The following is a 13,283-nucleotide window of genomic DNA, read 5'->3' as shown; positions in this document are numbered from 1 at the left end:
AATTTGTAATTTACATTACATTGGAAATTTCTCGTCGCATTTCTAATAAAATAAATATCATTTGAGTGGAGCAGATGAGTGTGGAAACAAAATGTTTCCAAGAAATTTTTATTTTATGGGACATTAGATAGACAAAAATGCGCACTCCATTACACGAAGTCACATTATTTACTGTTTATTTTTGCGATTATTTCGTCGAAAATGAGCGCAACTTTTGATAATGAAATAGGACACCGCTCATATTTATGTGGTACTAAAATTCTGATTAAATTAAATTATTATATCGTGTCATGGTTCTTTTTATTTTTCTTTATTATCAACTGATGAAATAATGGCAGAAGAGATTTACTGTTAACACATTGAACAATTCGGAACTTATGGGGGGTTTTTTCAACAGGATAACGCGATCCCCCACACTTTACTTTCAGTTGAACGAACTTAACAACGAAATTCCCGTGTCAACGTGTTGGCCCGATTTGGCTCCAACAGGAAATGTATCAGTACTAAACTAAAAGGACGCAATAATTGTATTTTGTAGAAAATTTAAGTTCTTAATCTTTTACGTATTTTCTACCTAACGCACTGGGCTTGATTCCTGTTTAAAATTCTACAAAAAAAATTTGTTTAAAATGCCACGATTCGACAATAAATTCGTATTAAAAGTATCGGGTGTTCATTTAAATTTCCGATCAAAGTTGGCGTTGAAGAGTCGATTGTGAACGCACCACTCGTGTAAAAACGTAAGATTTAAACATTTGATCCGTGATCTGTATTCCGTGGTGCGTTCACAATCGACTCTTCAACGCCAATTTTGACCGGAAATTTAAATGAACACTCGTTACAATATGGTATTTTTTTCCAAAACGTAATCACCTCAAGTCAAAAATTTTTCAAGATATTATTTACACAAAAAAGTAACTTAAAAATTTGAAAAGCAATTTAGCAGAAAATGCTGTCAAAATTTTCTGACAACCAAGTGTTATGATTTTCTCCATAGTCTAGTAATTTGTTTAAGTATCCAAAGAAATCAATTCAAAACTTGATTGATCAAAGCTTGCTACTTCCGAAAATATCTTCTTGATTTGGCTTAAATCTGTGCGAACCAATTTAGGTGTCAAGTTTTTTTTTTCGTTTAATTAATTTGACAATAAATGATCCATAGAATATTCACTAAATTCATTCAGAAAATTATTAAGGCGCAGAGATTTCACCATAAAATTCTTAAATCTAAAAAAGTTCTAAATGTCCTGGAGAACAGATTATTATTTTGTCAAAAATAAACAGAGTGAATAGAAAAAATCTAAAAAGTTCTCTTCATTTATGTTGTACGAATCAACTTTCATTTTTCATCGCGCAAACTGAACCCACAAATATACTTTTTGGCCTCTTCAACTCTAAATGACATGTTTACACATTGTGAGCAGCTAGGGTATCTTGATTTTTACACACTAACCAAACTATCTGTCATTTTACCGCACGGAGTGTGTAAAATAACAAGAAAATTTTAAGCTTTCTGGAACCTCCAAAAAAATGTTTAGCGTATCACAAGTAAAGTCCATTTATACTAAGACAAGATACCGTTCCTATTAATCCGCTCAGTTTTCAAAAATGAAGAGAAATTTATTGTTTTCTTCTGAAGTCTGATGGCGCCAACTTGTGGTGTAAATCGTAAGCGTGTCAGTTATCGGTGTAATAGATAACTTTCTGCCATTTCATTAATTGACAGGTTTTGCAAAATTTTTGGTTACAACAAATTTCAAATTTGAGAAAACAAGTAATGGGTCGGCGACCAAAAAGATTGATTCATTACTAATGCGGTAGGCATTTTACATCGCACTGTTTTTGTTAAAACACTCCCGCTGCGCGGTCGTGTTTCAATCTAAAAACCTCTCGCTGTAAAATGTAGCCTACCGCATATGTAATGTAAATAACTATTTTATTTGCAGATTTATCCGTTATGTATTCAAAATAACTTTAAAATTTAAATGTTATTGCCAGAAGTTAACTCTTTTCAAAAAAAACAGACATACCAGAGTAAAAGAAAACATAAAAAGTAGAAAAAATGATTTAAGAGCATCACGGAGTATATTGACCTAAAACTGAAAATGCATAAAATAATCAAGGAGATAAGTTTCTTTACTTCTAAGCACATTTGCTCTCGTGCTTTTGAAGACTACACAAATTACGTTGTAGTCGACGTTTTATTTCTTTGTCTGCAAAATTCAAAACAGTTTTGGATTTTTTAAATTTTGTAGCTTTTTACTTTGTTGATTTTTTTTTCCATTCCAAGTTTTCACTGGCTAACGGAGGAAACATTTGCTTTCTGTCATAATAAAACTTACAGATCTAATTTAATTATTACAGGGTCAACTGTCAAAACATTTTAATATGATTTTTTTTTAATTCTTAACTTGCATTAATAATAATAGTAATAATAGGTCAGATTATCTAATACTTCATTACAGTATTGCCTGAAAAATAGTGCTTTCAAAGGAATTATCAATCCTTGATAGAAATTTCCCAAATGATAAATAAATCCGGCCTGGATGCCGCGCCGCGTTATTAAAGTACATATAATAAATGGGCTCGGTCTCGTTTTTCTTTTGTTGCAATTTTTGATTTCCTCCACATTTTTACTAAACCTTCTGGCGGTGAAAACTTCACAGCCGAAGTCCCGCCAGAGCCCCCGCTTTTCTTTTGATCCGGTCGCGCCACACCCCCTCGACCCCGTCAAAATTTGGCCCTTAAAGATCGAAAACAAAAGGTAATCGCGTCGGTCCTCCGGCGAACCATCACTTCGCCGTCGGAAAGTGACCTCCGTCCGTAGACTCAACAAGAAAGCGGTATAGTAAATACTTGCATCCCATTCAGCGAACCGGCGATATAAATGACCAGCACATTTAGCATTCTGTGGATTATTTACATGATTGCGCGTGTTCAAGCAGAGAAAAATCCCCGTGATACTCTGAATCGTGTACATTGTACCGAGGTCAGACTTCACACTCCACAGGGTTGACCAATAAACAATAAACATCGCCCCCGCCGATCGAAAAAGAACTCGGACGACGCAGTTCTGTCAAAGCGGCGACTAACGAGGCCTTATCGGGTGACAAGGGGCCGAGGCTTGTGATAAAGCCGGCGCCGTGCAAGACCGGGACTCCCGGGAGTGACCGTGTGTAAAGTGGGACTTACCGGTCGCGATCCGATGGGTCCGAAGTCGCATCGGGCCTTGACCGCTTCACCTGAAACAACGACATGCGGTAATTTCAACGGGAGAAGAGCGGGACTCCGGTACCTTGGGTTCGCACATCTTATCGATTATCGCGCATCGTGTCGATTGGGCATTCAGGTAATTGCAAGGCATTATAGTCACCATGGTAGTCACCGTCGCTCGCTCTACACTCTCACAGCGAACAAGCCATAGTCCCAAAAAAAAAAATCTGCAGACAAGTCCCCGGAGTCGAGGACGCGACAAGTCCCAAAGTCCTCACATCGAGACTCACTTCTTGCACTCGCACCGTCACATCGCCGGAAAGCGGCGCCGATTTATATTTTTTTCGCTCGAAAAAGCACCACCGACCCCTCGTACTCGCTCCTTCGCCGTTTGCAGCCGACTGAAAGCCCTCGTACTGAAACGAGGAGAGGGGCGATGCGCACACCTCTAGTGGAAGGAGTCCGAACTAGCGAGGAGCTTTCGGAACCAATGGCAATGATACTCCGGTTGTTACTGAACCGAACAGCAGGTATCCAATAGTGAGCCGGTAATTATCGTTTTATTGTGGATAATTTATTCGGAGGGTCAGGAGGAGCCGGGGAAAATCGCCGGACAGATGGTCGACCGGTCGAAATCCGGGGAAATCTTGTTTTTCGCCACCGAAACGCGCAAGATAACATCTCGACAAACACGGTGACACGTTCGACGACCCTTCCGATTCGCCCTCCGGAGCGCCGGAAGTGCACACAATGTGCTCAGATCGGGTCGGCGCGAGGGCCGTTTGGCCCATCGGTCCGGTACAAGTTCCACGCCATTCAAGTGGTAATTTCGATTTCGCGCGGAGGAACTGGAAGGCAGGTTGTGCAGACCGGGTCAATGGATAAATTGTCCGACAAAAGACCCCCATTTACTACTAGCAACAATTTAATTGACAGTTAAAAGTGTACGAGGCGATCTAAGAGTCGATTTTTCGTTCTCGAGTGAAAAGCTTCAAGATCAAAATCAAAAAATTTTTGCTCAGAAAAAAATGTCGTAAAATGCAAAATATTAAAAGCCTCCATCATTCTATTGATTTGTATTAAAAAGTTAAAACTGTACGGGTCAATCTACGACTCAGCTTTCATTTTCACAAATACTTTTTAAATTTGACTAATGAAGGTGAAATGAATGTACAAACTTGACCAATAAAAAATGTATTCGTTTCTTTGAAATTTTGAAAGTGTTGTAGGTGAAATCTGAGTTTATTGAAAAATATGTACATATACAGGGTGATTCATATAGTTTCATAAATATTTTAACCAGTGGCAGATTCCGGTCTCCAAAGGCTCTTGACAATACAATTTTGAGTCATACATCAAAAATTACCATATCGGTTTTTTCACTATTAGTAAATGCCATTCTTCGCTAAATTATTCCACTTTACATCCAATCATAAATGTCATAATAGAAGCAAACAATTATTGCTATAGAGAAAATATTGGTATTCTAAAGTTCGCTTTAGTTTCATTTTCACAACAATGCCTGACAGTTTGCTTCAACGTAAAATATTTTCATTTATCTCCAGTTCTTAAAAGGTGGTAGTACACTCTTCAACATGCTTTATCTTCAACAATTTTAACCTTAGAACCTAGACATTTTTGGAAGAGTGTCTAGGGGTTGGAATCTACCACCGGTTCAAGTTTGGATGATACTGTATGAATCACCCTGTATAAAATTTTACCGACCTATTTGCAAAATTACTGTTCTCTATCATAGCCAATACATTCACGGAAGATAGGTTGTTCACCCCAAAAAAATATTGAAATTTTCTTACTCTTGTAGAATGTAAAATATGTAGTTACATACAGTGTGTCCAAATAGTCTGGAAACCCCAATAAAATCGAAACCAAATATTTTCGAGAAAAATGCAAAAACAGGTGAACTAGCGTTTTCAAAAAGCTTTTTGTTGATGGTATCTGTTTGCTGTTTTTGATGACCTTGAAAGAGTTATGATGTCATCAGAGGTTTTTTTAAATGGCAACGTCGCATTTTTGCTGCCGTTTTTAATAGATCTGCCCAACGGTCAAAAAAAGTTTCAATTTACATTTCCTGAAAAAACCGATTTTTTAAAAATAATACATATAACTTTTTCAAGGTCATCGAAAAGACCAAAAAGAAAACATCAGCAGAAATCTTTTTTAAAACATTAATTGACCTTTTTTTGGATTTTTTTCAAAAATTATGCGTTAAGTTTTCATTTGGGTCTTTCCAGACTTTTGGACACACTGTATAAGAGTCAATCTACGAATTAATTTTAACTCTTCATGGCCAATTATATTACAAAATTAATTAATAAAAGAGTATCCAATAAATAAAATTTTTAGAGCGATAAAGGTTGGCCAAAATTTTCTTAATCCTTAAAAATTTTCTAAAATACATAGCGTGAAGGGAACATGTTACAATAGCTATTTATGTAACCAGTTAGGAAATGCGTTATTTTGAGTAACGAGTGGAATATTTGCGGGACGAGCGCAGCGAGATCCCGCAAAATCACACGAGTTACACAAAATTGCATTTCCTAATGTGTTACATACAAGATTTTTTTCTAATTTTGACAAAAAAAAGTTTCTTCAAACGTTAAACGAAGTAATGAATTTCATTAATAATACATTATTATTGTGTTAAAATATCAAGTAGGTAAGTAGGCACGGTTATTTTGCTTAAAAACAAAAAATATGACAGTGTCAAATTGATGATACAATAAATTTTTCCTAACCAGTTAGGAAAGATTTTACTTTTCGTAACCAGTTACGAAAAGTGTGACGTTTCCCAACGTCAGTTAATTTTGAAAAGTGTCACTTTATATGTCAAAATTAGAAAAATATTTTTCTTGTTTTTTGTGAAAGATCTGCATGAACCAATTTAGGAATTAAATTTTCTTTTTCAAATTCTTTTCAGAGAAACTTCAAAGAGGCAACAATTTAACCAAGTACTGCATATTTTTTTAAATAATTGCAGGCTCTTGATACTCAACTGAATTCCTAAACTGATTTCATAACAAAGGACTGTCGAGTGTCCAAGAAAACAAAATATGAATTCAACAATCTTGATCAAAAAAAAAGTAGAGAAAAGAGAAAAGAGAGATACTTATATTGAAAATTTCACATGATTTGTGTTAGATCTGTACGAACCAATCTACGAATCAACTTTTGTTTGTCATAGCTTACTTAGCTTTCAAATTTATTTGATAATAGCTTTATAGATTTGTTTAAAATAATATTACATTTTGTGTTTTCCCTAATTTGTGCATGAATCCATCAAAGACCCACTTTTTCGTGGTCGCGTCCCAGCGTTGCTCCTTTTTCGGCAACTGTGATTCTTCCTCGTCGTTCCCGTCTTCGTTTCGCGACCGGGAAGACCTCGTAAATTTCATTTCAGCATTCGGCTCCCACTTTTTGTGCGTGTCCCGCGTCGAGACAACATTAAAATATTTGACCCAGATGTCACATGTCACATTTGGTCGGCGTCCATGCCGGGACCGTCCCACTTCGTCCGGCCATCGTGGCCATCATCAACAACCGAAATCGTCCGAAACGTCCGCCTTCGTCCGAGGCTTATATTAAAATTTCACCATCGCGAATTCGATTAAGACCGTAACCGCGACGAATTTTCGACTCGTACCTCGTTTTCAATCAACATAAAAAATAAATAATTGGCCTTGCGCTCCCTCCTCGTCCTTTTCTCTTTGTCGTGTTGGCGTCGATGTTTGTTCTTGTTGGGACCGGGGTTGGCTTCCGTGAAATTGCGCAACGAGGACGTAGGTGCGATTAGCACGTACCGAGGAAATTCGCTTTTCGACTCCCGAACGCTTGCTTTTTCATTTTGTTTCATCGAGGTATTGTGACGTACAAGAGGATAAGATATTGCTAATTGTTTATAACTCGGATGCCATAAACATCGTGTAATGTGACACTATCAGCGACACTGTCGCGCTATGTCGTCAATACATATGGATATGTCTTATGTCTGCCAGACATGCCTCTACTTTATCGCCCACAAACAATGATTACGCCCTGTTTACCCACATTTCTCATCTCTCCTTTACCGCTTTAATCTCCAACACATTCGCAACTATTTTTCTCGTGTGAAAACATAACATTATTTTATTTATCATCATAGTTATCTGTGTATCCAGGCCAAAAAGTGCATCTTTTTCGGCCGAGGCGCAGCCGAGGCTCGACAACAGGCGAGGACAAAACGCACTTTTTGGCAGCGGTGCATATTAAATTTACTACAAAGCAAAAGACATCATTGGAAAATTACAATTTTATTTTGGATCTACCTTTTTCTAGTAGAAAAATGTATTAAAATATGTGGGGGGAAACCCAATTTTTTTTAAATTTCCATATTTGGACTATTGAAGTGATCTTCCACAACGCTCTGAATTTGGAATTCGCGAATTTTGAGACACCCTGTATTAACAATTGTTTCTAGTATTTGTTATCATCTTGCCAACAAAACTAGAAATTGACTATTTGCAATATTTACATAATTTATGGTGACAGGACAATTATCGATTCTGTCGGTTTCGTTGCTAACTAAATAGACCAACAGATGGCCCCAGGGTTAGCGTCCGAAAAAGAGTTACTTTTCGTCCGCTTGTGAGTACGTGAAATTTCCGTTTTCATTATGGGTGCCTAAAAAATTACATACATATTATAAAAGGGGCAGGATTTATTTGTTCTTCAACAAGATGATGCGGCTCCCTGCACGGCGTAGTTGTGCAATTCTCTCTTTATGTTTAGTACACAGTGTAATTTTTGTTGTTTGACTATTTGATGTTTTGTTGCAGGGGCAGAGGAGCGAGGGCGGCGGCGGTCAGGTGAGTGAATAAAAATGTGACGGCGGCTAATTAGTGGTATGGTTTTGCGTCTAAATAAAGTCGTGATGGGGCCTGGAGCGTCTCCCACAAAAATTAGCGTAATTAGAGCCCGGCCAATTTACATCAATTATGTAATTGACTCCGGTCGGGTGTTAAAAAAAAACACACACACACACAAACATGAATGCCATGTGTCGACGGCAATTTATGAATGAAGTTGACAAATTCTAATTCGGTGAGTTGGTCGAGTTTCAAATCGCTGATATGAATGAACGACGACACGCGATACCTTGTATGTATTTGATATTTTGGTTGTAAGCCGAGCCGCCCCATTTAAATAGTAGTATCGAAACGTCGTACGCAAATCCACACCGAAAAAAATCCTAATAATAATGAGCGCAGGAGTGTGGGAGTCGTCGAAGAAGCTGGATCGCGTTACGGAGCCCAACCAAAATTTATTACACATCTCGATTTAAAAACATTAAACAATAAAATCTAATCTTGTTCGCGGGTTTACGGCTCTATATTTAGGCCAATAAAAAATCCGTCCTCGTAAAACCACCGTTGCACATTTGACAGTTTTATTTTTTGAGGGGCCGCAGAAAAAAAATGTGCGTTTCGAAGCTGGTTCGGCTCGGGTTCGCATGTTTGTGTGACGTTTGCGGGGCTAATTGGGCCGGGGGTGGCGCGAGACGGATGGCTGGTCCGGGTCAGGAGTCGGGCTTTAGCACTTCTTTGCCCATAACGAGTGGAATGGATGTAATTAGGCGCAACGTTGATGAAGCGCGCGAGAAAGGGGTGGGCGCGGCCCGTCCGGCGTTGGATTCGCGTCGGGCCGCGACCACGTGACGTCCACTTCTCGCGGGAAGTCCCGCAACCCCAAAAGAAACCTTTCTCCCTGAAGTGGTGTATCGCCATGTGAGAACCGGCACGCGGTAACACAGTACACAGTGGTAATGTAATGTCAGTGAGGTAGTGAAATGCGGTTGGGGTTTCGTGTTTCGCCGAGAGTTTCGGATGACACGATACTGCATCATGTCCGCGAGCGGTTGGCTCTTGCATTTTCTGAAAGCACAAGCAGTTATCTGGACGGATGTTGTGCCGAGAGCGGCCCACGGTGCCACCGCTAATTTAAACAATATCGCGGGATGATTTATCGTCGACGATTACGAGGACGACGACGACTGTTGTTAGGTTTGATGCGATCCATGAACGTCTCTTCGCGCCGATTCCGATAACGGGACTAATGACGGCATCAAGCTAAGTAATGAGGCGCGATAAAAGTTAAATGATGGAAAAATTTATTCGTCCCAGTGGACGGCACATGCACCAATATGGTGGCGGCCGGTCGTAATTAATTGATTAATTTATCGCCGCCAGTGCGACAGGGTTGCTAGACACGTGTTTCCATTTTCGAATTATCGATGCGGCACGAAGGACGACGATATTTTTTAACTGTGCAATTCCTACCCCCACAAGGCAAAAATCTAATCGCGATTTTACGATTTAATCGGTCAATAAAATTTTATATTTGTTTAAATTTTAATCGTGTAGGTTTTTAATTGTTGTAATAACTATAATGCTGGAGCTGTAAGTAACATCAAATACGTAATTTCATGGTCAATATTGATTTTCTGTCGACATTGATTGATTGATACTATAGTATAATTGACAATCAAACAAATTATCGCCGCTAATTTCAAATTAATAATTAATTAATATAAAATAGTTGTTAGAATTTGAGAGGTGGTGGTGTCGAATTCGCGTCAAAAGAATTGCGGACATGTTCATCAGGTGATATTTAGCAACACAAGGAATATTTAATCTGCACTCTAATTAGCAAATAATATCGCTCCAGTTTCAACGCGATCAATTTTGATCGATGTTTCGTTAGAAAGCGTTTGTCTTGACAAAAATCAATTGAAGTGTCTCGATGGAAGCGAGTGTGATTGGGTTACACCAAATTTGGAATTAAACCTGTTGCCTTTTGTCAGTTTTTAAAGAAAACATGACAGATTGTCATTGTGTAAAATAATAATATATTATCCAATGAGTGAGTAATGATGCCGTAATTCATCCGAGTGAGTAATAGCCATTACCCGCGAGTAGGATACATACTATACTTTTTTTATGACTATGAAGAGAAATTGATAAATAAGTTTCATTACTAGACAAAAACTGACGGTTTACAATTCCATAATTACGATATTATACAACAGGAGTAGAAAAAAGATTTTATCCACAATCACCTTATAATTGAAGTTTTATCCACACTTATGAACCGTCTAAAGTACCACTTTATCCACTAATAGAATAATGAAGTTACTTTATTGCACTAGTGGGATAATGAAAAATACTTACTCTTAAATCAATCACATTTTATTTTGTTCGGCACTGTCAGAAATGAAATGAAATGAAATAGCATACTTCTTCTTCAAATTTAAGAAATACGATAACAGGACTTCCTCATTTATTGTCATTACCCCCCGTTTTTCTTTCCACTCATTAAATTCAGAAAATACTTTTTCGTAATGGACTTCGCAGGCAATAATTGGAGAGTTGCTTCTTCAGCTTCCTCAAGGATTATCTCAGGAACAGAATAACTTTCTTGCATTTTTCACCAAATTCACAAATTTTTACAAATGGAGTCGATAAACAATCGAAAATAAATAGCAACCATTCAACACCTCCCGATATTTTTTAAATTAATTTCAATGATTTTTGCCGCTGTAGAGCGAAATGTCAAATCATTTTTTGATAAAATCAGGTGAAATTCCAGCGATTATGTTTGTAAATGAGTGTGTCGACTATCGTCTCGCGTTTAAACATTCTTGCGTGGATAAAACGCTATCTAAAACACTTTATTCACTTTATTCATTTAAAGTTTGGAGAACTTTATTTTACACTTCAGTATAATTAAGCCTTGCTTAATTTCTTAAAGAATTAGCGAAAATACAAAATGAATTTCCTCTGGAATGCACTGTCCACACCGTATTCATTCATTCTGTGGAAATAATTGTAAAAGAACTATAAATGTGCACACTTCAACTTGGTGATAGTTTTTTACTTTTACCCAGTTACCCAAGTCACGGAATAACTGTAGAAAATTAATACTTTGAAGTTTTATCAATTATTCCTGTCGTAATAATTTTATATTACAGAGACAACGACGTTGCGAAAAGGTTACATATGCAACTTGTGTATAAAACACTTTTTTACACTCGTTCCACTCCTATCTGTAGACTTTCCACTTGTTAAAAATAAGAGTGCCATGTCTCATAAATAACTGTTATGAGTGGTACATCAAGTGCATCAATTTAAAAGGAGATTGTGTTGAATAAAAAAAATCCGTGAGGTACAGTAATTTATTGAGATTTCCCAAAAAGATTTCTACATTGTAGTCACACAACTCTAATGGGACGTGAACTGTCAATAGTGTCAATTGTGTGAAAGGTGTGTATTCTTATTCACGTAATTTTGATCATTTTCATATGGAGCGGCAACCATGAATTTTACATTCAGTTTTCACGCCAACTTGGACTACAATTATTCATAATGACCCTGTATTATGTATTTGTAAAGTCGAAAATCTAAAATCTTGGATTCCAAAAAATTGTCGCCATAATTTTTCCTGCGGAAGTAATTTGGTACTTTGGTTTTGAATCGAAGTGATGAATCCAAATTTAAATCCGAAATCCATCTGAATCATGCTTTATGGTGCATAAAATTTCGAAAATTGAAATTTTTATCTTTCAAGACTTTTCTTATTAGTAACTTTTCTGTTAAATCTCCCTTTTTAATAAAGTCGTTCCATAAGAAACGAGTTTTGAATTTTGTCGCTACACCATCTTCATAATTTTAATTTATTTTATGGATATCAGTAAAAACACCAAAATTAATAGCCTACAGGTGTTGCATTTCAAAATTATTTATGTCGTTGTCATAATAAATAATTTTTTAGGACGTGAACGATTATTTATTTAAAACTTGGTTTTCTGGATTGTCGATATATCAGATTTCGATATATTTTTGGACAATCGATGGAGTCCCAAAATGACATTAGGTACTTAAAGTATTCAGTCAATTTGTGAATGAATTAAGACTTCATTTAATTTTCGACATACAGGGTGTCCCAGAGTTGCGAAAAAGCCCCATAACTTGTTTGTTATTAAAGATATCAACTTTTTCTTTTTTCTAAATGATAGCTACGCTTCTACTGCACATTCGGAAAATATTGCGGTATATACAGTATACAGTGTGTCTCAATATTATAAAAACACTAAAGTTATGTTTTTTAAACAAAACCTACTCCGTTTTATTTTATTTTTGAATTCTATGCTAAATTATGAATCAAATTTATACAGGTCGTTTTTACTTATCTGCCATCGTTTTTGATCAGTGGCGTTTTTTTTACCAGAATTTCGAATTGCAGGGGTCCCTTCGAAAATTCGTACCTTCCAAATCGTTGCACATAAATTAAAATTATTGACGCTGTTTCATTTCCGAATGTTTGCCACATCTGCTGAGTGTTTACTGAACAACCTGCTCAGTCGCATATGCCTACTGCGATTTTTTAAACATAACGAACTAAAAATGTCAAAGACAATTTTTTTTCAAATGGCACCCCGTATTTATTATTGCACTGGTCGAAAGCTTTTTTGACAAGTTTTTGAACAATATAAGGTTTGTATAGTCGAATCTGAAAATCTAGGGTGCTATCCTAAAATCGCTAAATTTGGTGCAATTTTTCCGTTAAAAAGACAATACAAAAATCTAGTAGGCCTAAAAAAGATAATCACACAATATGGTCAATCCATAAAGATGAATCAACTAACAAAACAGTGTTTAACAATTAAACATTTAATTATTTTAGTGATTTTTAGAGATTTTAAGATAGCACCCTAGATTTTCACATTCGACTATACAAACACTATATCGTTGGAAAGCTTGTCAAAAAAGCTTTCGACCAGTGCAATAATAAATGCGGGGTGCCATTTGAAAAAAATGAGTTTTTGGCATTTTTAGTTTGTTATATTTAAAAAATCGCAGTAGGCATATGCGACTAAGCACGTTATTGAGTAAACACTTAACAGATGCGGCAAACATTCAGGAATCAAACAGCCTTAATTATTTTAATTTATGTGCAACTATTTGGAAGGTACGAATTTTTGAAGGGACCCCTGCAATTCGGAATTCTGGTAAAAAAAG

The 13,283-nt window shown here is 36.7% G+C and overlaps 1 protein-coding gene across 3 annotated transcripts in view; it reads right to left on the bottom strand.

Annotated features, from left to right (window-relative positions):
* The window catches only part of eya (eya transcriptional coactivator and phosphatase 2), a 57,704-nt gene that overhangs the window by 20,932 nt on the left and 23,489 nt on the right, over positions 1 to 13,283 (bottom strand). The window contains exons 1-2 of one of the 3 annotated variants that reach the window (XM_069037032.1): positions 3,296 to 3,623; positions 3,193 to 3,242 (exon numbers count right to left, since the gene is read on the bottom strand). The exons of 1 other annotated variant lie outside the window; for it this stretch is intronic. In XM_069037032.1, the coding sequence (XP_068893133.1) occupies positions 3,193 to 3,242; positions 3,296 to 3,376 (131 nt within the window). In that variant the 5' untranslated portion in view covers positions 3,377 to 3,623. Of the gene's footprint in view, positions 1 to 3,192; positions 3,243 to 3,295; positions 3,624 to 13,283 lie in introns of those variants that run through there. One more of the 3 variants, XM_069037033.1, reaches the window with a different exon arrangement.

This window comes from Tenebrio molitor, chromosome 2 (genome assembly GCF_963966145.1).
Source record: "Tenebrio molitor chromosome 2, icTenMoli1.1, whole genome shotgun sequence".
Classification (NCBI taxonomy): Eukaryota; Metazoa; Arthropoda; class Insecta; order Coleoptera; family Tenebrionidae; genus Tenebrio; species Tenebrio molitor.
This window is presented reverse-complemented; position numbering and strand designations above follow the sequence as displayed.